General features: G+C 53.5%; 1 protein-coding gene across 4 annotated transcripts in view; it reads right to left on the minus strand.

The window, feature by feature from the left end:
* Positions 1-4,409: 4,409 nt before the first annotated feature.
* The window catches only part of AMZ1 (archaelysin family metallopeptidase 1), a 32,612-nt gene continuing 12,770 nt past the window's right edge, over positions 4,410-24,251 (minus strand). For 3 of the 4 annotated variants that reach the window (XM_060032522.1, XM_060032523.1, XM_060032524.1), the window contains exons 2-7: positions 21,393-21,916; positions 20,114-20,281; positions 11,695-11,823; positions 11,237-11,382; positions 10,629-10,805; positions 4,410-5,985 (exon numbers count right to left, since the gene is read on the minus strand). In XM_060032522.1, coding sequence (XP_059888505.1) covers positions 5,443-5,985; positions 10,629-10,805; positions 11,237-11,382; positions 11,695-11,823; positions 20,114-20,281; positions 21,393-21,696 — 1,467 coding nt within the window. In that variant the 5' untranslated portion in view covers positions 21,697-21,916 and the 3' untranslated portion in view covers positions 4,410-5,442. The remainder of the gene's footprint in view (positions 5,986-10,628; positions 10,806-11,236; positions 11,383-11,694; positions 11,824-20,113; positions 20,282-21,392; positions 21,917-24,251) is intronic. The other variant, XM_060032525.1, reaches the window with a different exon arrangement.

A 24,251-nucleotide genomic window follows, 5' to 3' on the forward strand; every position in this document is an offset into this window, starting at 1 on the left:
AAGCGGGAGAGGGCCGGGGAGGCCCGAGGACAGAGGAAGAAAGAGGAGTGTCGACCTCTGCTCCCAGAAGCTCCCACAGCCTGGGTCCCGCTCACCTGAGGTGAGGTGGCAGCCCAGACGCCACTGTCCCCACCGTCCACCGAAGGGGACTCTCCCCAAACGGACGTTCAGAGGAACGGCCCTGGTCCTTCCCCAGGGGCAAGGGCGGACGATGACTCAGTGCCAGTTCAGGTAGATGGGGAGCCCCTCCCTGCACTTTCTGCTGCTGGCACAGGTGGACCTGCTCCCCTGTGCCCCTGCCTTTGACACGAGGTGCTGCTCTCAGAAGAGCTGCCATCTGTACCCTTGGGTCCCCGTGGGGCTCTCTCCTCTCCTTCCAGGAACACCTTTGCCACCAGCTCCGTCCCCCCATTGAACCAGGAGGGCGGCAGGGCTTCCCCAGGGGCGTCCCCACTGACAGTCCGAGCTGGGCAGGAGGACAGAGGCAGGCACAGCCCCCGCTCCCCGCCGCCCCCCAGCATCCCCCCAGCTTCGGCTGCAACCACCGTCCAGTGTAGACGGTCGGCCCCGCCCCCCTTTTGAAATCCCCTCTTGCTTTGGGCAGGCACTGCGAGAAACAGTGAAAATAAATCACCTTTTGTGGCTCAAAGGCTGAAGGAGGGAAAGAGGAGGAGCCGGTCGGCCTTGGCGGGTCAGCGCCACCCCGGGAGCGTCCCGCCTCGTCCCACCTTGTCCCGCCTTGTCCCCGTGGCAGGTGAGTGCAGACTGCAGGCGCCGCAGCGGCCTGGGAGTGGGTTTCCTGACTGGTTCCCCACTGATCACCGGCCAGTGAGAGGCCAACAGACATCCCCGTGGTGACCACGGGACACCATAAAGACCACACGGTAAATGTCTCAGACCATCCGGGGGACGCGAGGGAAGCCACGCGGGCCTGGCTGTAGGGCGTTTCAGCTGCGTCGTGGCCGGGAGGGACAGGAGGGCTCAGCAGAGAGGATGCTGACGGAAGCGCTGGTGGCCTCCCGGGGGACCTGGCTTCCCTTCCGGCTAGGGTGCGGAGAGCCAGGGTCGTGCGCTAGGTGGGATGCCCCACGGGTCCCCTCCAGCAGCCCAGGAGTCGCCTTTTTGACCAGCGCGTCCTCGGCCGCCCTGGCTCGCCGCTGGGATAGGGGCATTGGACTGAACACGTAGTGGCCCTGGGACGCCTCTTGGAAATTGTTTTTTAAAATAAACCCCTGACGTAGCTCGTTTTCATCCGTCTCTTTACCCAAGAAGCAGAGTTCAAAAACAAGCCTCGGTTATTTTGGGCTCTCCCAGATGGGGGCGCTGGAAGAGGCAGGCTCTTCGCACGGGTTTCAGCAGCTCCCAAGGCCGTGGTGCTGTCAGCCACGCAGTAGGCATTTCCCAGATTCTTCTCGGTGCTTAGTTTCCACAGCCTGTCGTTCTAGGGGCCGTAAATCTGCTGCTTCCTGGGGTTTCCTTGGAACCGGGCTCCTCTGTGGACAGTCGTCCCTACAGCCACCAGGATGCATCTGGCTCCACTAGAGACTCCAGCGCTGGGGCAGGCGGGGGTCGAGGGCCGGCCGGGCCTCGGGTCCCCGGCGCCAGCCACCCTCTGCAGCCTGGCCGCAGCGGGCGAAGGCGGCCTGGAAGAGGCCTCTGTCCACTCCCGGGCGCGTGGGCTCCAGCTCAGTCGGGAGCCGCCCAGCAAAGCCCTGATCCTCCCGGTCTTCAGGGTAAAAATAGTCCTGCTGGGGCCTCGCCCTCTTTCTACAAACAAATCAAAGCCCCAGCAGCTCCGGGCTCTCTTTACCTTGGCATCTTCGCCCAGAGAGCCGGCCACCCACCCACCCAGGCCATTCCTCGGCCCTCTGGGGAGTCTCTGGCCCAGAAGTGCTGCAGCCACTAGGCAGCTTCCTGGCCACCTTAGAAGCCAGGGCAGAGCCAGCAGGGCTGCGGCCCAAGTAGGGAGCCCGGGGTGCAGACCTCCCAAGCCTTGTGCTTTCCTCCTGACTCTCTGCCTGCTCAGACTTCCCCGGTGTGCTTTCCTAAGACCCGGAACACGCAGGGCTAAGTCAGAGCAGACCCGCTGGGACTCTCAGGCCCTGCTTTGCAGCCTCAGGCAGATGAGCAAACCTCTCAGCTCCCTTAACCATAAAATGGGATCAAGGTATCTACCTTGCAGGGATGTAAGAAATTCCCTGGTACTTAGAAGGACAGGTTCAAAGGGGGGCTTTATTTGCAAGGACGAGCTCCCTGTCTTTCCGCAGACGGATGAGGGTCTAGCCGCCTGGCCCTGCCTGGCGGGTCTGCAGAGTAGCTCCTGTGGCCCCGCGAATGGACCTTGTGTGTGTGTGTGTGTTTGTGTGTGTCCGTCCCTGGAATGCTACAGCCGCTCCTTTGAACTTGGTGGGATCTAAATTTGGACTCTTCGTTTTAATATTAGCTGCTCGGGTAAGCTATTGTGTGTTTATTTTTTTAAGCCCTTGCAGAGATTGCTTTCCTCCCAGAAAGGCCTGAATCAGATGTCCCACGGGACAGTATTAACAGGCCCACATCCCTCCCCCGACCCACGCTCTGGAAACAGGGGGGCCGGCGGAGGGGCTCCCGGGCTAATCCCACTTTCCTGCCCCGCAGGTGGGGAGGAAGGAGTTGAGAACAGTCCTCCTCTCCCTCCGACGATGAGTTTGGGCTTTGGGGAAGAAGAGGGGGAAGAATGAGAGGCAGGAAGAGGGTCTGTCACCTCTTGACCAGGGCCCTGCTTCCCATCGCCCCTAACCAGGACACAGTTTCCACATGTGTTGAGGCATGCGTGGATGTCCCAGCCCCATCTCACACGGGAACGGTGACACAACGCCACGACCCCAAAGTATTTTTAGCTCCATTCAAGCCCCTCCACCCAGTCCCACCAGAGAGTGAGGGGCTCCGAGAGGGTCCGCGGGAAAGCTCGGAGGCCTCTCCTTCTGACCTGCAGGGGGGCCTTTGACAGATAAGGAGATGAGATGAGATGATTCTGACTTGGTGCTTCTGCATAAGTAAAAACCAGGCCCTTGTTTCTCGGAAACCGTCATCTGAAGCTATTTCAGCTCAGCCCCGTTAAGGTGCCCAGCTGTACCACGTCTGAGCCTGAACTTGGTGAGCCGTGACTTTGCCATGGGAGATGGCGTTCGTTATCCCCTCCTCTGTCAAAAGCCGCTCCCTGGGGACTGTCCCCAACTGCTCTCCACCCCCAGCAGGGGCAGAACCTGGGCTGATACTTGAGCAGAGGAAGGAAGCTATCATCTCTGCTCCTAAACGTTTTAATTTCAAAACTTTCCTCCCAGCAGCTGTCTTTAAAAAGTGTCCTCCATCTGCAACTGGTGAAGCCCGTGGAGGAAGTGGCTTGTCCCTCCCCACTTCAGAATGCTTTTTTGGGACACTCGTCACAGTTGGGAGCCAAAGGCCACAGTTGCAGACAGACAGCACTAAGAATCTCGTAACGACCCCCTTGAGCTCCCTCCCTCAGTCTGAGCCAGGCTCTTCTCTCTTCGTCACCTGTGTGTGTGCTTACATCATTCCAGTCGTTAATCTTTTGCAGAAGAAAAACAGGTAAGATTTTGCCGCAGGTATGATGGCCAATCTGAGCAGCAGATGCTAACTGGGGCAGGTTTTTCCTGTTTTCTCACCTCCCCGAGCTCTTCCAGAAGCTCACCACACCCCTATGAGGAGGTGGGATCTCCATCCCCTCCCTGTGGGTGAGCCTGGGTGAGCCTTTCAGGCGGCCTTAACGGAGTATGGCTGGGTCCCGAGAGGCTACACGTCTTCCACGTGACTCCAGGAAACCCCTCCTTTGGTAGCCAGCCGCCATACTACACGGAAGCCCAAGCCACCCGGACAGGACCAAGGCCCTGGCCCTCGGCCATCACGCGGCAGCCCCGTGAGTGAGCCGCCCTAGAGCAGGACGCTCCAGCCCAGCCCCAGGGGTACGCTCTGTCCACACTGCAGCTGAGCTGGATAGGTTGCTGGGGTTTCAAGCCACTAAGGGGTGAGTGGTTTGTTCACAGTGACAGACACCGAGGCCTCCTTCCCTTCCTCCATCACGCGCTCTGTGGGGTCGGCCCCAGCACACTTTCTGCAGAGCCTGGCTCGTCCTCGTCTCCCCATCAGTTACCTCTGGATCCTTGTGCTGCATCTTCAACCGCATGGAACAGAGAATGCGGGTCTGAAGAGCTGCACCCTCGCTGCGTTATTTTCAGGATGGGCTCATCCCTTCCATCTTTCTGGGGCTGGAACCTACCTCACAAGGAGGCTTCAGGCGTCCTTGCTTGGGGGGCGACCCTCCTGATTCTGTATTTGTAGTTTGTACTGTTTTTCTTAGAAGGCCCCCCCCAAACTGTCTAAGCTATATGCACGAAATGTGGGAGCTGCTTCTGTTCGTGCCTCTCTCCAGATGGGAAGTAGCTGCGACTACTCATCACTCCGCGGGAGCTCTGCTGTCCGGACGAGAAGCATCTCTCCCCAGGACTCCTAAGCAGCAGCCCGGGGCATTTGATAATGAAAACGGTCAGTCGGTCAGGAAAACCTAACAGTCAAATGTGTGTGTTGCACATAAAGGAGTTTCCAAGAACCGGAAGCAAAGTTTGACGAAATTAAAGGCAGACAGACAGTTCTACTGGGGTGATGGGTATTTTAACATCTAAATCACTTGTTCTCTCAGCAACTGGTCAAACGAGACCAAAAAAACACAGACACAGGTGTTCTGAACAAATCTCATCTCCTTGCCCTCACTGGTGTTGGGGTCCAGGCCACCTTTGTCAGAAAACTGTCCTGAGGATGGAGCCGCGGTTTGCTTTCACCTCTGCAAGTCACAGCACGCAGCAGCACCTTCAGACCTGCACACGGGACACCCTCCCTTCCCGCAACGGTTGTCAGAAGAAGCGGCACATCTCTGGGCACGTGGTCTGGTAGGTGGTGGCCACCCGGAACTTTCAGGGAGACGCCCACGCCAAGTTCCAAGGGTCAGAGTGCGGTTAGCGCCGCACAAAGGGGCCCTTTCTATGGGCTTGGGGTCGGGGGAGGCGGGGGACCTTGTAGGGTGCAACAAGACCCCCTTTGCCCTCCTTCGAGCGGAGGACCCATGTTGGGGCCTTGCAATCTGAGTTCGCCGTAGCAGAGCCCCGAGCCCCAGGCCGCAGGAGAGACAGGCATCTGCCCGGCACCTGCTCTGTGAGGTCGGGTGCGGCCCGAGGACGGCCCTCGGGGTACCTGGGACCCCGCCCCCCCCCACCCGGCCGCGTCGTGAGGCTGCGGTTAGGGCTGGGGGTGCGGGGTCCACGTGCAGACGGATCGCCTTCCGCTTCCCGAGACACCGTCCCTTCCGCCCACAGCCGGGCCCGCAGCGCCCTGGGGACAGGCAGGCGCTGGACGAGACGCACCAGCCGTGCTGGACAAGACGCGGCAGCCGTGCTAATTGTCCTCCGCCTTCCAGCGCCGCGGGGACGCCTCGGCCCTGGACAGTTTGCGAGCGCTCAGCTTCCGCCTGAGGGAGGAGAACTTGTCGCCCAGGACTCGGCGCAGCCCCGCGCCGTCTCGGCCGCAGGGCGGGTCCTGCCGGGGGGCCGGGAGCCGCCCCGTGAACAGGTCCCAGCGGGCCAGGGCGTCCACGGCGCCGTCCACCCGCGCCAGCTCCTCCTCAGTCACGTCCCTCTCCAGGGCCTGGATGCAGGCCGCCAGCCAGCGCCCGTGCTCCGCCAGGGCCTCCCCCGGGCTCTCCGCGGCCGCCAGGGAGCCCAGCCCGTCCTCAGGCTCCAGCTCCGGGCCCGCGGGGAAGGCGTGGCTCCAGGCGTCCGGGGACAGGGGCTCCGACAGGCCGCTGCCAGGCTCCGAGTCGCTCTCGCCGCACAGGCCCGAGTCCGCGCTGCAGGGCAGGGTGTCCTCCGACACGGACGGCTCCCCGGCCGCCGGCCCAGGCCGCGTCCCCGCCGCCGCTAGCGTCCAGGTGTACAGTCTCTACGAGGGAGAGACGCGGGCTGAGTCGGCCTGTCCGGCCCCTTCCCTCGCCAGGGAGCCGCCAGGAGACCCAGCCCCTCTCCCGAGGGGACCCCACTGTGCCCACGACCCAGGGCGAGTGGCAGTCTGGCGCCACAAGGGCCCTCGGAATGGGGCCCTCGGAATGGGGCTTTGCAAGCCCGACCGTTATTCGTGGATAAATTGAGCTGACTTGTTACCACTCTGCTCAAAGCAAAGGGAATCATGGTTTTCCTACATCCCACTAGCACCTCTGCGCGTGGTGCATGCGGGCATCAGAGACGCCCGCGGTCAGCTACTGCCCACCTCCTCCCCACTCTCCTTCCGTGATGGCTGAGAACCGGCCGTGGTGGAGTCGTCACACGATGGAAACTGGCAGATACGCCCAGTCGAGGATTCTTCCTTAGAGGGCGCTTACCAGCACACCACCGACTGATGGGAACAGATCCAGAGCAGGCCCAGGGCGCCCCCCTCGAGGTTAGGAGTCGCGGGAAGGCACGCGTCAGGGGAGGGGGACGAAGGGCCTGAAAGTTCGGATCCGATAGGCGAGCAAGACCCCAAGAAAGGAAGTGGTGAGAAACCCCAGACCTTGTGCAGGCCGCGGCTGCCCCGCTTCACCTTACACGCACACGAGGATAATGGGCAGCTTACAGCCAAGCCCCCAGCCCTGCGCTCGGTGGGGCGGGCGCTCTGGTGACGGTGACGCCCTGGCCCGGCGCATCCTGCTGAGCGCCGTCAGCCAGTCGGCAGCAGAGGCACCTCCCTACGGGGGCACTGCCTCTGGGTCCCCTCTGCAGCGAGGCAGGCCGCCTCCTCAGCGCCCCTCGACACGCTATTTACCCCAGAGACATTCAGGGGAGACCCAGGCCGGGAGGCAGCTCTGACCTGGACATGCCCAGCCCCGTGTTCAGGGGTCCCCAGCCTGGGGTCCCTGACCAGCAGCAGCCTGGGAGCCCGTTAGAAACACAGAGCCAACCCCTCCACAAGCACCGGATCATAAACTCCTGCCTGTCCAAGAGCCTCTCCCCCGAGTCCAGCCCCCGGATCCAGTGGGCTCCAGCAGCTGACCATCTCCTAGAGGAGGACGGGCTTCCCAGAACCTCAGACACAACGGGATACACTTAAAGCGTCTGGCTTAAAACTTTGGGTCTTAAAGTTGAGCCCAAGCTGTTTTGTTGGTGGGCCTATGCCTTCATTTGAACAAAAAACTTCTTTAACTTGGTATTTTCATCCAAAGGTGGATTTAAAGAAGAAATTACCACTCTTCCAAAAGACTGAAGAGGAGGGACCACTCGCAAAGACATTCTATGAAGCCACCATCACCCTGATACCAGAAACAGAGATACCACCAAAAAAAGAAAATTACACGCCAATATCTTTGATGACTATAGATGCAAAAATTCTCAACAAAATATTAGCAAGCCAAATCCAACAGATTTAAAAATGTTCATACACCACGACCAAGTGGTATTCATCCCAAGTTCACAAGGATGGTTCAATATATGCAAATCACTCAATGTGATACACCACTTTAACAAAAGAAGACAAAAACCACATGATCATCTCAACAAATGCAGAAAAGCATTTGATGAAATTCAACATTATGATAAAAACTCTTACCAAAGTGGGTAGAGAGGGAACATATCTCCGCATAATAAAAGCCACTTATGACAAACCCACAGCCAACATAATACTCAACGGTGAAAAGCTGAAAGCCTTCCCACTAAAACCTGGAACAAGACAAGGATGCCCACTCACACCACTTCTATTCAATATAGTATTGGAAGTCCTAGCCACGGCAATCAGACAAGGAAAGAAATAAAAGGTATCCGAATTGGAAGGGAAGAGGCAAAACTGTCACTCTCTGTAGATGACATGATACTATAAATAGAAAACCCTAAAGACTCCACACAAACGCTACTAGAAGTGGTTGCATTTCTTTACACTAGCAATGAAATATCAGAAAGGGAATGTAGAAAAGAAAATACCTTTTAAAATTGCACCAAAAAATTGAAATACCAAGGAGGTGAAAGTCTTATATGCTGAGATCTACAAAACATTAATAAAGGAAACTAAAGATGATTCAAAGAAATGGAAAGATACCCCATGCATTTGGATTGGAAGAATTAATATTGTTAAAATGGCCACACCACCCAAAGCAACCTACAGATTTAATGTGAGCCCTGTCAAATTACCCATGACATTTTTCACAGAACTAGAACAAATAATCCAGAATTTTATATGGAACCACAAAAGACCCAGAATTGCCACAGCAATCCTGAGGGGGGTGGGGGGAAGCAGGAGGCATAACCCTCCCAGACTTCAGACAACACTACAAAGCTACGGTAATCAAAACAGTGTCGTATTGGCACAAAAACAGACATATGGATCAATGGAACAGAATACAGAGCCAAGAAATAAACCCACACACCTAAGGTGAATTAATCTTCAACAAAGGATACAAGAATATAAAATGGGAAGAAGATAGCCTCTTCAGCAGGTGGTGCCGGGAAAGTTGGACAGCTGCATGTAAATCAATGAAATTAGAACACACCCTCACACCATGCATAAAAAGAAACTCAAAAGGGCTTAAAGAGTTAAACATAATACATGACACCATGAAACTAGACGAGAGCATAGCCAAAACATTCTCTGCCATAAATCATACAAATGTTTTCTTAGGTCAGTCTCCCAAGGCAATAGAAATAAAAACAAAAATAAATAAATGGGACCTAATCAAACTTACAAGCTTTTGCACAGCAAAGGAAACCATAAATCAAACGAAAAGACAACCTATGAAATGGGAGAAAGTTTTTGCAAATGAGGCGACCGACAAGGGCTTAATCTCCAAAATATACAAACAGGGCTTCCCTGGTGGCGCAGTGGTTGGGAGTCCGCCTGCCGATGCAGGGGACGCGGGTTCGTGCCCCGGTCTGGGAGGATCCCGCATGCTGTGGAGCGGCTGGGCCCGTGAGCCATGGCCGCTGAGCCTGCGCGTCCGGAGCCTGTGCTCCGCAACGGGAGAGGCCACGACGGTGAGAGGCCTGCCTACCGCAAAATATACAAACAGCTCATACAACTCAATAACAAAAAAAAACAAACCACCCAATCAAAAACTGGGCAGAAGACCTAAATAGACATTTCTCCTAAGAAGACATACAGATGGCCAATAGGCACATAAAAAGATGCTCAACATCACTTATTATTAGAGAAATGCAAATCAAAACTACAAGGAGGTTTCACCATACACCGGTCAGAATGGCCATCATTAAAAAGTCTACAAGTAACAAATGCTGGAGAGGTGTGGAGAAAAAGGAACCCTCCTACACTGTTGGTGGGAAGGTAAACTGGTGTAGCTACTATGGAAAACGGTATGGAACTTCCTCAGAAAACTAAAAATAGAATTACCATATGATCCAGCAATTCCACTGCTGGGCATATATCCAGACAAAACTCTAATCCAAAAAGATACATGCACCCCCTACGTTCACAGCAGCACTATTTACAAAAGCCAAGACATACAAACAACCTGAATGTCCACTGACAGATGAACGGATAAAGAAGATATGGTACATATATACAATAGAATACTACTCAGCCATAAAGAAGAATGAAATAACGCCAATTGTAGCAACGTGGATGCAACTAGAGATTATCATACTAAGTGAAGTAAGTCGAGAAAGACAAATACCATATGATATCACTTATATGTGGAATCTAAAAAATGACACAAATGACCATATCTACAAAACAGAAACAGACTCACAGACGTAGAGAACGGACTTGTGGTTGCCAAGGGGGAGGGGGGTGGGAGAGGGATGGATGGGGAGTTTGGAACTAGTACATATAGAATGGATACACAACAAGGTCCTACTGTATAGCACAGAGAACTATATCCAATATCCTGGGATAAACCGTAATGGAAAAGAATATACAAAAGAATGTATGTATGTATATATAGATAGATAGATAGATGTATAACTGAGTCACTTTGCTGTACAGCAGAAATCAAGACAACATTGTAATTCAACTATACTTCAATTAAAAAATAATAAAAGATTTTTAAAAAGAGAAAATAACCACTACCTGCCTTTGAACTGTGAACTCAGAGTAAAGTTTCTGAGTTTGCAAACGAACTTCTCCGTTGGATAAGGTTTCTCCCTGCAGTGGAGCAGATGGACCCGGTTCCCTAGGGTCCCTCTTGGGCCCTGCTCCCCGGCAGTGCCTCGTGCGGACAGCAGAGGGCAGCATCGCCGCGCTGGCTCAGCCCCCGCGCAGGGCGGGGCCGGATTAAGAGCAGCGCCTGCCTTTCCACAGTGATTCTTGGTTAGTCTGGTTCCGCCGCCTCCTCCGGAGGGGCTGTGAGCCAATTAGGGAGAAAGTGATGCTGGGGAAGGCCCCTTGGTGATGCCAGAACCGGCCCGAGTACAGGAAGCTCTAGGACAGGGTCTAGTACACGGTCAGTGCCCGGTAAAGACGGGCTCTGATTAGGGTTGCCTGGGAAATAAAAGCCGTGCGCCCCTGTGGTGACAGCCACCGGCACTGGGCCAGGCGCCTGGCGGGGGACTCAGCCAGACCCACGAGACCCGCAGACCTGTTCACCCCTCCCCCTGCCCGCAACTCACCTTGTACCTGTCCACGAGCTTGAAGCCCAGGATGTGCTGCAGCTTCCGAAGGCAGATGGGGCAGAGGTCCGGGGGCCGCCGCAGGGCCTCGTCCAGGCTGAGGGTGCCCTGCATGAGGCAGCGGAGCCAGCGGCAGTTCCCCAGGCCCAGGAGGTGGCAGAGCTCGTGGCACGTGACCTGAGGGAGAAGGTCCCCACCGCCTTGCATCCTGGAGCCCGCCACCCGCCGATCCCCGGGACCCCTGGGTGCGGGGAGAAAGGCAAGCTGGTGTGGTCAGCTCTGGGGGCCTCAGAGCATGGAGGTTGGGTGTCAGACAGACGAGAGCTCAAATCCCAACACTGCCACTTGAGAGCTGTGTGACCTTGGACAAAGCACCTTGCGTTTCTGAGCCTAAGTGGCCGTAGTCCCTGAAGTGAAGGATGGTCCTCAGCACCGTGAGGACGGGACAGCGTAACTGCTGGACCCAGGGCTTGATGGCTGTCCACTCACGCCCTTCCGTCTGATTCCACACCCTAGCATCTTCCTGGAGCTCGCCAGAACCCCCAGCAGCCCCTCCTCTTCCTGTCCCCCGTCTCCTCCCACCACCTGGGCAGCACCCCAACACCCACCTTGCAGCACTGGACCATCCCCAGGGCGCTGAAGCACACGGTCCGGCCTCTGTCCTGCAGGGGTGCCTCGGGGGCCAGGTCAGGGGTGCTGGGCCCCCGCTGCAGGGATTCCCCCGAGAACCGCGCAAAGCTGCAGACGCCCACTTCTGGGGAGAGGCAGAGAGGCGGAGGCGCCAGGAGTGGCCTCAGCTCAGGGAGCCCACGGGCAAAGCCACCCTCCTCAGGATGCACAGGTCCTAAAGGCCCCGCCCTGCCAGCGCGTTTGCCAGGCAGACAGCCCCTGGCCCAGGAGGGGCGAGAACTGGGGCTGCAGGTTCAAGAGAGCATTTCCATATATGCCCGTTCCTCCCCCAGGAGCGGTGCTGGGAGAAGCAGCGAGGGGATGACGTCCCCACGTGTTCCAGGCCCTGTACCCAAGCCTCAGCGCTGAGGCAGGAGGCCCCCAGGTGCCGGCTCACCATGCCCTGGAAGGAACGTGCCGAAGGTGAAGGTCCAGGCCTCGCGGGGGTACAGGTCGGACAGCGTGAGGCCCAGCACGCATAACGCATCGCCCGGTTTGCTGCTCTTCAGGAAGGACAGGATGCCGTCTGCGGGGACAGGGCCAGAGCGGGCAGTGAGGAGGCGGCTGGCGCCCCTTCGGGCCCATCCCCCGCTTCCTCTGCCTGGGACCAACTCGCCCCACAGTCGGACGCAAGCTAGTGACATTCCAGGAAAAACTCAGCAGCCAAGCTGCACCGTGTGAAGCGGGGGCTCCGGGCCTGGGCCTCGGGGGGAAGAAAGAGCTCAGGTTTGGAAAGGGTAGTCCAAGGGGGGACACCAGAAAGGCCGCCGGGCCAATGAGACCGGTGTTCGTGGGAAGAGCCGTTGCAGCCTCGGGCAGCTGACTGATGGCCCCAGAGACGTGGCATCGCATCCCCGGGACCTGTGCGTGTGCTCCTCACCTGGCAGAAGCGAGCAGATGGGATTAAATTAAAGGTCTCCCAGTGGGAAGGTGATTCTGGATTACCCAGCTGGACCCCATGGAATCACCAGGGTCCTCCCGAGAGGAGGCAGGAGGGTCAGAGAGAGCTGAAGGGGCCACAGCGCCGGCTCTGGAGGAGGAGGGGCTGCAAGGTCACATTTCACCTGAAATGTGACCTTACTTGGGGACAGGGTTTGCAGATGTAATCAAGTTAAGGTGAGGTCAGTAGGGTGGGCCTAATCCAATTCGCCTGGGGTCCTAAGAGGAGAAGCCACACAAGCTACGTGATGATGGAGGCCGAGGCTGGACCAAGGACCGCCGGCCACCACCAGGGGTGGAGGAGGTGAGGAAGGGTCCCCCGGAGCGTTCACAGGGGACAGGGCCGCCAACACCTTGGTCTCAGAATTCTGGTCTCCGGACCGCGAGATAACACACTTCTGTGTTTTAAGCCACCCAGTTTGTGGTGCTCCGTTACAGCGGCCGCAGGAAACGAACACGGCCATCCGCACCACGTAATCTGACCACGGGAATCCAGCCTCTCCTAGCCTCTGCACGCCCCCTGCTGGGCGAGCCCTCCCAGGCCCCCTTCCTTCCCAGTGGCCCACGAAGCCTAGGGCGGGGGAAACAGCAGTCCTTTCGGCAGTCAGCAGAGATGGACACCCGGACCCCAGCACCACAGCCCCTGGGGCAGCTGGACAGATGCTGGGTTTCCCCCGAGTCGCGCGGAAGCAACGGCAGGCGTGGTGGCGCCGCACGGGGCAGGAGCGGCGGGGCCCAGGCCGGCCATTGCTCCTCGGGCCCCGCTCAGACCCTCGGCGGGGCGGGGGAGGGCTGTGCCCAGCGAGAGACCGAGGCTGCAGTCTGGGACAGAGGAAGGGGCACGCCACCGTTGGGACGGCACCCACCCGGCCAGTAGTCCCTGTCAGCCCCAGAAACAACGCCGGCTGTAACAGCGCACTACCTGCCGCTACAAGATAACCAGACAAGCCGAGTGAAACACAACAGCTTCTTAGGGCAGCGAAGATGGGGGACGGGTGGCTACAGGAGGGCACGGAGCAAGGCTTGGGGGGCGAGGCAAGCTGTTCTACACACCCTTATGGTGATGGCTACGTGATGTGTGTGTGCGTGTCAGGACTCAGAACGGTTACACCCAGAAGGAATAATTTCTCTATATGTAAATTATGCCTCAATAAACAGGACTTTTAAAACACCAGAGACCTACTGAGAAACTAGAAACAGGGAGAAGATTAGAATCCCAAGAGATGAAGCTGAGCTGTTTGAGACGGTGGATGGGAAGGTGACCCTGATGACACAGCCCCTGCTCCGCCTGCTACCCCAAAGGGCCGCACCCAGGGAGAGGAAGTCTGTACTCCTGGGGTCATCAGGGTGGCCCAGACCGTCAGCTCCCTTAGGTGCCTGGCCAAGGAGAAGTAAAATCCTCTCGCAGAAAAACTACATCATCCCAGGCCACAAATTCTTCTAAAAGTTAAACTAATTTTTCACATAAGATGTCCAGCTAACAATCAAAAATAAGACACACAATGAGGCAAAATAACCAAGACAGAATTAGCGGAAAGAGCAACACGGGTGCTCGAAATGCTGGACTCACAGACACAGATTATAAAGCAGCTATGCTCATAGATATAAATGCTAAATGTAATTTTAGCCGGGAATTGGGAATGATGAAAAAAGTGACACTGGGACTTCCCTGGCAGTCCAGTGGTTAAGACTCTGAGCCCCCAACACAGGGGGCCCAGGTTCCATCCCTGGCCAGGGAACTAGATCCCACATGCATGCCACAACTAAGAGTTCACATGCCATAACTAAGGAGCCCGCGTGCTGCAACTAAGGAGCCCTCGAGCCACGATTAAGGAGCCCGCCTGCTGCAACTAAGACCTGGCACAACCAAATAAATAAATAAATAAATTTTAAAAATTTTTTTAAAAAGTGACACTGCTGCGTCAAAAAGAATAAAATACCTAGGAATAAACCTACCTAAGGAGGCAGAAAACCTGTACTCGGAAAACTATAAGACACTGATGAAAGACCCTGGGACAAGATGACAGAGTAGAAGGACCTTGAGCTCACCTCTCACGAGCACACCAAGAAATCACAACTAACTGCTGAACGACCATCAGTAAAAAAGATTGGAACCTACCAAAAAAGATATTCCACATCCAAAGACATAAAGCAGAAACCCAAAGAGACAGCAGAAGGAGCACATTCACAATATAATCAAATCCCATACCCCACAGGTGGGTGACCCGCAGACTGGAGAACAATTATATCACAGAAGTTCTCCCACAGGAGTGAGAGTTCTGAGCCCCACACCAGTCTCCCCAGCCTAGGGGTCCGGCATTGGGAGGAGGAGCCCCAGAGCATCTGGCTTTGAAGGCCAGTGGGGCTTGCGTGCAGGAGCTCCACAGGACTGGGGAAACAGAGATTCCTTCCTCTCTTGGAGGATGCACACAAGGTCTTGTGTGTACCAGGACCCAGGGCAAAAGCAGTGACTTCATAGGAACCTGGGCTAGGCCAACCTGCTGGTCTTGGTGGGTTTCCTGGGGAGGCCGGGGGCAGCTATGGCTCACTGTGGGTCCAAGGACACTGGTGGTGGAGATACTGGGGGATATTCATCAGTGTGAGCCCTCCTGGAGGCTGCCATGTTAGCACCAAGACCTGGCCCCACCCATCGACATGCTCCAGAGTGGGGGCGCCTCAGGTAAAACAACCAACAGGGCGAGAACACAACCCACCCATCAGCAAACCGGCTTCCGAAGACTCGCTGAGTCCACGGCCACCTCTAGACACACCCCTTGACACGGCCCTGCTCACCAGAGGACCAGGACCCAGCTCCATCCACCAGTGGGCAGGCACCAGCCACTCCCACCAGAAGCCTGCACAAAATTGATAAACCTTCAGCCAGACTCATCAAGAAAAAAAGGGAGAGTGCCCAGATCAATAAAATTAGAAATGAAAAAGAAGTTACAACCAACACCACAGAAATACAAAGAACCATACACAAAAATCTGTTACATTCCTATACAGTAACAATGAAAGCTCAGAAAGAGAAATTAAGGAAACAATCCCATTTTCCATAGCATCAAAAAGAATAAAATACCTAGGAATAAACCTACCTAAGGAGGCGAAAGACCTATCCTCTGAAAACTATAAGATGCTGATGAAAGAAATCAAAGATGACACAGACAGAAAAACATACCATGTTCTTGGATCAGAAAAATCGATATGGTCAAAATGACCATACTACCCAAAGCAGCCTACAGATTCAATGCAATCCCTATCAAATTACCAAAGACATTTTTCACAGAACTAGAAAAGAATTTTTTAATTTTTATGGAATCACGAAAGACCCCCCGAACAGCCAAAGCAATCTTACGAAAGAAAAACAGAGCTGGAGGAATCAGGCTCCCTGACTTCAGACTATACTACAAAGCTACAGTAATCAAAACAGCATGGTTCTAACAAAAAAACAGAAATGTAAGAAAAGATACTATAGAATTCCTAGAGGAAAGCATAAATCATAGCAATATTTTTTTGGATCTGTCTCCTGAGGCAAAGAAAACAAAAGCAAAACTAAACAAACAGGGCCTAATTAAACTTAAACGTTTTGCAGAGCAAAGAAAACCATAAACAAAACGAAAAGACAACCTACAGAATGGGAGAAAATATTTGCAAATTATGCAACTGACAAGACATTAATCTCCAAATAGTTCACACAAATAGTTCATAGAGCTCAATATAAAAAAAAAGAACCCAATCGAAAAATGGGCAGAAGATCTAAATAGACATTTCTCCAAAGAAAACATACAGATGGCCAAAAGGCACATGAAAAGATGCTCAACATCACTAATTATTAGAGAAATGCAAATCAAAACTACAATGAAGTATCACCTCACCAGTCAGAATGGCCATCATCAAAAAGTCTACAAATAATAAATGCTGGAGAGGGTGTGAAGAAAAAGGAACCCTCCTACACTCTTGGTGGGAATGTAAATTGGTGCATCTCCTATGGAAAACAACATGGAGCTTCCTTAAAAAACTAAAAATAGAGCTATCATATGATCCTACATTCCCACTCCTGGGCATGTATCCAGAGAAAACCGTAATTTGAAAGGATACATGCACTTCACTGTTCATTGCAGCACTATTTACAATAGCCAAGACATGGAAGCAACATAAATGTCCATCAACAGATGAATGGATAAAGAAAGGAGATGTGGTATATTCATACATGGAATATTATTCAGCCATAAGAAAGAATGAAATAATACCATTTCAGCAACATGGATGGACCTACAGATTATCATACTAAGTGAAGTAAATCAGAGAAAGACAAATATCATATGATATTGCTTATATGTGGAATCTTAAAAAAAATGATACAAATGAACTTAAATACAAAACAGAAACATAGAAAACAAACTTACGGTTACCAAAGGGGAAGGGTGGGAGGGATAAATTAGGAGTTTGAGATTAACATATACACACTACTATATATAAAGTAAGTAACCAAAAAGGACCTGCTGTATAGCCCAGGGAACTATACTCAATATTTTGTAATAACTTATAAGGAAAAAGAATCTGAAAAAAATAGATATATATGTATGTATAAATGAATCACTTTGTTATATACCTGAAACTAACACAACATTGTAAATCAACTATACTTCAATTAAAAAAAAAAACCAGTGAGAGAATAATGAAGCCAAAAATAAAAATAAATAAATAAATGTTAAACTACCCTCACGTTCCTGGAATAAATACAAGTGAATTATAATGTATTTTACATATTTCTAGATTTGATTTGCTAATATTTTACATTAGAGTTCTTATTATATGAGAAATTGGTTTCCAATTTTCCTTACTAATAATGTCTGTAAAATTTTGGTATCAATATCTTGCTGTTCGTATTGAAAAGAATGCAAAGTGTTTCTACTTTGTCTCTCTTTCGGAAGAACGAAAAAGGCACTGACGAAAGAAATTGAAGATGACACAAACAGATGGAAAGATATAACCATGTTCTTGGATTGGAAAAATCAATATTGTTAAAATGACCATACTACCCAAAACAATCTACAGATTCAAAGCAATCCCTATCAAATTACCAATGGCATTTTTTTCACAGTACTGGAACAAATAATTTTAGAATTTGTATGGAAACAAAAAAGACCCCAAACAGCCAAAGCTATCTTGAGAAAGAAAAACAGAGCTGGAGGTATCACACTCCCTGAATTCGGGCTATATTACAAAGCTACAGTAATCAAAACAGTATGGGGGACTTCCCTGGTGGTGCAGTGGTTAAGAATCCACCTGCCAGTGCAGGGGACAAGTTCGAGCCCTGGTCTGGGAAGATCCCACATGCTGCAGAGCAACTAAGCCCATGCACCACAACTACTGAGACTGCACTCTAGAGCCTGCGAGCCACAACTACTGAGCCTGTGTGCCACAACTGCTGAAGCCCATATGCCTAAAGCCTGTGCTCAACAACAAGAGAAGCCACCACAGTGAAAAGCACACGTACCGCAGCGAAGAGTGGCCCCCATGTGCTGCAAATAGAGAAAGCCCATGCGCAGCAACAAGGACCCAACGCAGCCAAAAATAAATAAATAAAAACAGTATGGTACTGGCACAAAAACAGAAATACAGATCAATGATAGAAAAGATAGAAAGCCCAGAAATAAACCCATGTACTTATGGTCAATTAATCTATGACAAAGGAGGCAAGAATATACAATGGAGAAAAGACAGTCTCTTCAATAAGTGGTGCTGGGAAAGCTGGATGGCTACATGTAAAGAATGAAATTAGAACATTCTCTAACACCATATACAAAAATAAACTCGAAATGGATTAAAGACCTAAATGTAAGACTGGATGCTGTAAAACTCCTAGAGGAAAACACAGGCAGAACACTCTTTGACAGAAATAGTAGCAATATTTTTTGGATCTGCCTCCTGAAACAAAAAAAAGCAAAAATAAACAAACAGGGACTAATTAAACTTAAAAGCTTTTGCTCAGCAAAGGAAACCATTGACAAAATGAAAAGACAACCTACACAATGGGAGAAAATATTTGCAAATGATATGACCAATAGGGGTTAATATCCAAAACATATAAACAAGTCATACAATTCAACATCAAAAAAACAAACAATCTGATTAAAAAATAGGCAGAAGAACTGAATAGACATTTTTCCAAAGAGGAAATGGAGATGACCAACAGGCACATGAAAAGATGCTCAACATCACTAATCATCAGGGAAATGCAAATCAAAACCACAATGAGGTATCACCTCACACCTCTCAGAATGGCCATCATTAAAAAGAACACAAATAACAAGTGTTGTCTAGGATGTGGAGAAAGGGGAACCCTCGTACACTGTTGGTGAGAACGTAAACTGGTGCAGCCACTGTGGAGAACAGTATGGAGGTTTCTCAAAAAACTAAAAATAGAGCTACCCTATGATCTAGCGATCCCACTCCTGGGCATATATCCAAAAAAACCCAAAACATGAGGCCCAGTGTTTATAGCAGCATTATCTACAGTTTCCAAGATACGGAAGCAACCTAAATGTCCATCGACAGATGAAGGGATAAAGAAGATGTGGTGTGTATACATACATATACACGCACACGCACACGCACGCGCGCACACACACACACACACACACACACACAATGGACTACTACCCAGCCATAAACAAAAATTAAATATTGCCATTTGCAGCAACATGGATGGACTTGGAGAGCATTTTGCTAAGTGAAATAAGTCAGAGAAAGACAAATACTATATGATATCACTTATATGTGGAATCTAAAAAAATAACAACAAAATATAACAAAAAGAAACACACTCACTGATATCGAGAACAAAACTGGTGGTTACCAGTGGGGAGAGGGAAGGGAGGGGGGGCAATATAGGGGGAGGGGAGTAAGAAGTACAAACTATTAGGTGTAAAATAAGCTACAAGCATATACTGTACAGCACAGCAAATATAGCCAATATTTTATAACTATAAATGGAGTATAACCTTTAAAAATTATGAATCACTATATTGTGTGCCTATAACTTATATAATATTGTACAGCAATTATACTTCCATAAAATTTTTAAAAAGTGACACTGCTAATTTGAAAATCCACTAAAAACTATAGAACTGAAAAATATAACTGAAATTTGGAACTCTATCTATGGGTTTAATAGCATATTAGGTGCAGCTAGAGATAGAATTAGTTAACTGGAGGGTGACAATAAAACTGGGATGAAATACAAGGAAAGGGGAAGAGAGTGAGGAGGATGAACATGCATCCCGTTGGAGTCCTCAATGGGGGAAAGAATGAGGCAGAGGCAGTACTGGAAGAAAGATCATGGCTGAGAATTTCCCACAACTAATGGAAGACATCAGTCCACTCATCCCAGATCCAACATCAGCCAGAGACAGAGCCCCAGCCCTTTCCTGGGGACCTCCCTACACTTGAGTCTGGGTCTGCTGTACATCAGAGAGCCCCCAGTTCATCTACGCCTCTCAACCCAGCCTCATTCTCCAGCTGCCAGTGACCCCCTGGGGAATGATGGGGTCAGAGAGCTTTGTAAAGAGAAAAAGCTAGAGGGGTCTTAGAAGGCTGTGGCACCTGCTGTGTGCCCTTGAGTTTTCCGGTGGACAGAGGGCTGTGTGGTCCAGTCTCCAGACGCTTCTGAGCGGGGAAGGGAACCCTTGCCTCAGTCTTCCTTTTCTAAAGGCTGGGAAATAGATATTCCCTCCCCCAAGAAAAGCAGGGGGATTCCTTCCTTCTCCTAAGCTCCTCCCTCCCACATTTTGCCTCCAAAAAGGGCTTTTTGCCAAGCGGCGGCCGCCTGCCCTTGCGCTGGCCTGACCTGTGCCCACACCGCACGCACTCACCTGTGTGGAGCTGGAGCCTGTCAGAGTCCTGGCTGGGGCGTGATGAGCAGTGGATGGACGCAGCCGCCACCGACGGCAGGCACCTGACCTGCAGGCCCAGGAAGAAGGCCTCTGTGCAGCTCCGCAGGTGGTCCAGGAGCGCGCCGCCTGCCGGCCCCTCGCTCAGATCTGGGGACGGAGCGGTGCCGTCAGGCCCCCTGCCCGCTCCTCGGAGCCCCCACCTGCCTGTGCCCAGCACCCTGGACACGGACCAAGGCTGGAAGCCAGGAGACCTGCGAGAAAGTGGCTGCAGTGTCCCCAGGGCAGCGGCTTGCCCAGGAGGTGATTAGAAATGCAGGTGCCCAGGCCCACCCCAGATCTCTGGAACCAGAACCCGCATTTTAACAAGATGAACTGTCAGCGGGGAGACAACATGGATGGTTTGGGAGTTTGGAAGCAGAGTCTACAGACAGAGATGGCCGACTGGCCGGGGGCAGTGGAACAGGAGGGGTGCCTGCAGGCCTCTGGTCCTCAGGGGCAGGAGGGCGGGTAATGAGCCTGCGTGCGGCAAGGTCTGCCTTGGCATGCAGAGCCAATGGCCCGCCCGCTCACCCCCAGCACCTGGCCAGCAAGCCCTGGAGAGCCTGGCCGAGGCATCTCGGCCCTTGGTCCACGCACAGCCCCTCACACCTGGTGTCCCCAGTCTGAGCGCTGGAGGACCAGGCAGGAGCCCCCGAGTCCCCGCCAGGCCCTGCCAGTGTCTCCAAGTACAGCTTCGGGGTTAAGAGCAGGGCGCTGGGGTCAAATCCTGCCTCTGCCAATCACCAGCTCTGTGACTTGCCCTCCCAGCCTCAGTGTCCTAACCGATGAAGCGGGGTGACCCAGACCCCAGCACCCCGCACCACAGAGGAAGCAGCCAGTACAGTGCCTAGGACAGCGCTGGCTCCAACAGGGCAGGGCCAGGACGGCACAGGTGGACGAGGCGGCACCCGCGGGTAGAACAGGGCAGTGAGCTGCCCGAGGGGTCCCAAGGCCCTGGGCTTTCTGAACAGCGTGGAGCTGGGGTGAGGGGAGAGCTGAGCCTCACCCCCGAATCCCAAGCACACCAGCACATCCCCCTTCACATCAGGTCCTGCCTGGGGTCCGGGCACAGACATCCCTACCTCATGCTAGACCCAGGCCCTCGCCACCTGCCCCGGGGTGTCCTGATGGCCCAGGATGCCACCCTCCAGCTCATCGCCACTTGCTGCCCCACGGGCTGCGGGTGCCCATGCTGCCGGTACCCACGGGCTGCAGGTACCTATGGGCTGCAGGTAAATGTGCTTCCGAGCCAGGCTCTGCTTCCGGGGCGCCAGGGCAGCGTGGAAGGTCTCGAAGTCCTCGGGCGCCTCCGGGCGGCTGAGGAGCCAGTCGAAAGCCGAGTGGATGAGCAGCGTGCGGAAGAACGTCCTCTGGGGGTTGTAGGCCTCCGCCAGGAAGAGCCGCTCGGCTGGGGAGAAGGTGGACGCGTAGAGCTGCCGCAGGGCCGGGTCGGTGGACAGCAGCGCATCCTTCAGGGCCCGGGGGCCGAAGCTGAACTCCTGGGCCGGCCGGCACTGCAGCATGACGGGCCTGGCCACGCTGGGGAGGCCCCACGGCCGCCCATGCACCGCCCAGAGCCTGGCCACCAGCTCGTCCACGGCCTTCCCTCGGGCCGAGCGCAGCGGCCACGTGGGCTCCCGGCACGTGGACCAGAGGCCGAGGGCCTGCGAGGCCCAGCTCCGCCTGGCGTCGGACCTCCTTGGCAGCAGCAAGCGGCTCGGACGCCCTCCGGCCCGTCGGCACCTGCGGGGAGACGCCCGGCTGAGCCTCCGGCCGTTCTCAGGCCCGCGGAAGGGGCTCTGTGGGGAGGAACGCACCCTCCAGGACACGGCACCTGCACCCAGCCAGGCCAGAAACGCCATTTTCTCCTCTTCTCGGGGCCGGGTCTTTAACCAGCACCGAGTGTGGGGAAGCACCCTCCCTCCCCCGAAGCAGGGATGCGGTTTCCATGGGACCCTGGTGAGGACAGCGCTGACTCGCCCCTTCCCAGCCCTCAGGAGGGAGGGCGCGCTGGCAGTGAGACCCCCCACCCTTGTGCTGAGCACCCGCAAAGCCAGGGGCCCCTCCACCGGGAAACCAGCCACCCCTGAGCCCCCTGTGGTCACCCCACCGCCTGGGCCACCTCAGCACCTGCAGCCACCGGCTTTCCCAGCAAGGGCCCCGTGGGCCTGCGGATGAAGCCGCGCTGCCCGAGTCCGCGTGGCCAGGCCAGCCAGGGGCTGGACAGGTGTCTGTGGGGAAGGAAAGCAAGCCCCACAGTGCCGGCTGCAGAAGTTTCCTAGCACAGGCGAAGGGCAGGCACATGTGCCGACCACGGAAGCGCCACTAGGGAGACGTGGGGAAGCAACAAAGGGGGAGGCCAGGCAGGGAGGGCAGACGTGGTGGGGCGGGGGGACAGATGGGCGGGGAGAACGGTGACAATGTCACTTCACAAAGTGGGGTTTTCCTCCCGACGCAGGAGCAGGGTCTGGCTGGCGCATCGCATCCCGGGTTCATCAGAAACAACGCGCCCTCCCACCGCACACCCTGAAAAGCTACCGGGAGGGGATTGGCTGCTGTGGGCTTGACTGTGTCTCGGAGGGGGAAGCGACGGAAGGAACAAGCCAGAGAAGAGAAGAGGCACAAAGTAACAGATCGGGACCAAGGAGAACAGCGCTCCGGCGGGTCCCTGATTTAGAGAGTCACGCAGACGCGCAAACCCGTCTCTGCAGAACACAAAGTCGCGAGGCCGGGAGCGGCCGAACTGGAGAAACAGGAATGGCCTTGTTTTTGTGGGAAGAATGAAGACACGAGGCGGTACTCCCTTTAACTAACCTCAGTTCAAAACGTTCATCCAGAAAATAAAGGCATATACGTGTGTGTGTGCAAATATGTACACGTAGACATACACACACATATTCATAAAGGGGGGAGACTGGGCGCGTGTATAATTTATAAATCTTCCTCCAGAAAATTATACACACGTGATGTTTTTCCAGGGATATTAAGTACATACACACATACATACACACATGGGCGTGTCTTTTCGGTTAATTGCTGGCTTAGATGAAGGGAAAGGAGCCAGGATTGAACACCTACTGAGATTCCTGCCAGCAGAGAGCTTTAAGCATTTCTGGCTGCACATATACTTCACCGATTTACAACCAATTGTGTGTGCGATCTTACATCCTCTTGACTTGGTATATTACGAGTGCTTTCCCAAATCCTTAAACAGTCTATTAAAAAACGCCATTTTTAATGGCTGGACAAAAACGCCACAGTGAACATCTTCGCGTATGGCTCTGTGTTTCCATTTCCTCAGGAGAGATTCCCAGAAGATACTGTGTGTGGATGTTTAAAGAATCTCGATTTGAAGGGATTTCCCTGGTGTCCAATGGCTAAGACTCTGCACTGCCAATGCAGGGGGCGCAGGTTCGATCCCTGGTTGGGGAACTGAGATCCCACAGGCTACACAGCACAGCCAAAAGATTAAAAAAAAAAAAAAAAAATCTCGGTCGTATAGCCAAATTGTGATTTGTATAAATTGTGCTTTTGTGCAAAAGCGATTTGTATTTGCTTTCCAGAAAGGCCACACCAAGCGGCAACCCCACAGCGCCCCGGATTTCTAAGTAGTCAGCAGCCAATAAAAACAGTCACCAAGAGCACTGAATACCCCGCTGATTCCAGGCAGGGCTCTAACACCCAGGGAGGCGGGACAGTTATTCTCATTTTCAAGAGGGTGAAACTGAGGCAGAGAGGAAGGTTAAAACTAGCTTAATCAGAGCCACGCAGCACATGAGAATCAGAGGTGGGCTTGGAACACACCGATTGTCAAGGAGCCCCGTGTCCATCCACCTTCTCAGGACCCCTGCCCAGACCCCCGTCCCTGCCGCCAGACACTAGGGCGAAACTGACAGGCTGCAGTGGGACGAACAACCTGCTCCCGGGCTGTCGGGAAGAACGCCAGCCTCTTGGGAAGCACATCACAGGCCGAGCACGGAATGGCCGCGGCGGCGAGTTCTCCAGGAGCCCAGACCACGTGCCAGGAGGCCCCAGTGAGGACTGTGTGACCAGAAGGACATGGTCAACATTTCCAAGG

This window comes from Delphinus delphis, chromosome 15 (genome assembly GCF_949987515.2).
Source record: "Delphinus delphis chromosome 15, mDelDel1.2, whole genome shotgun sequence".
NCBI lineage: Eukaryota > Metazoa > Chordata > Mammalia > Artiodactyla > Delphinidae > Delphinus > Delphinus delphis.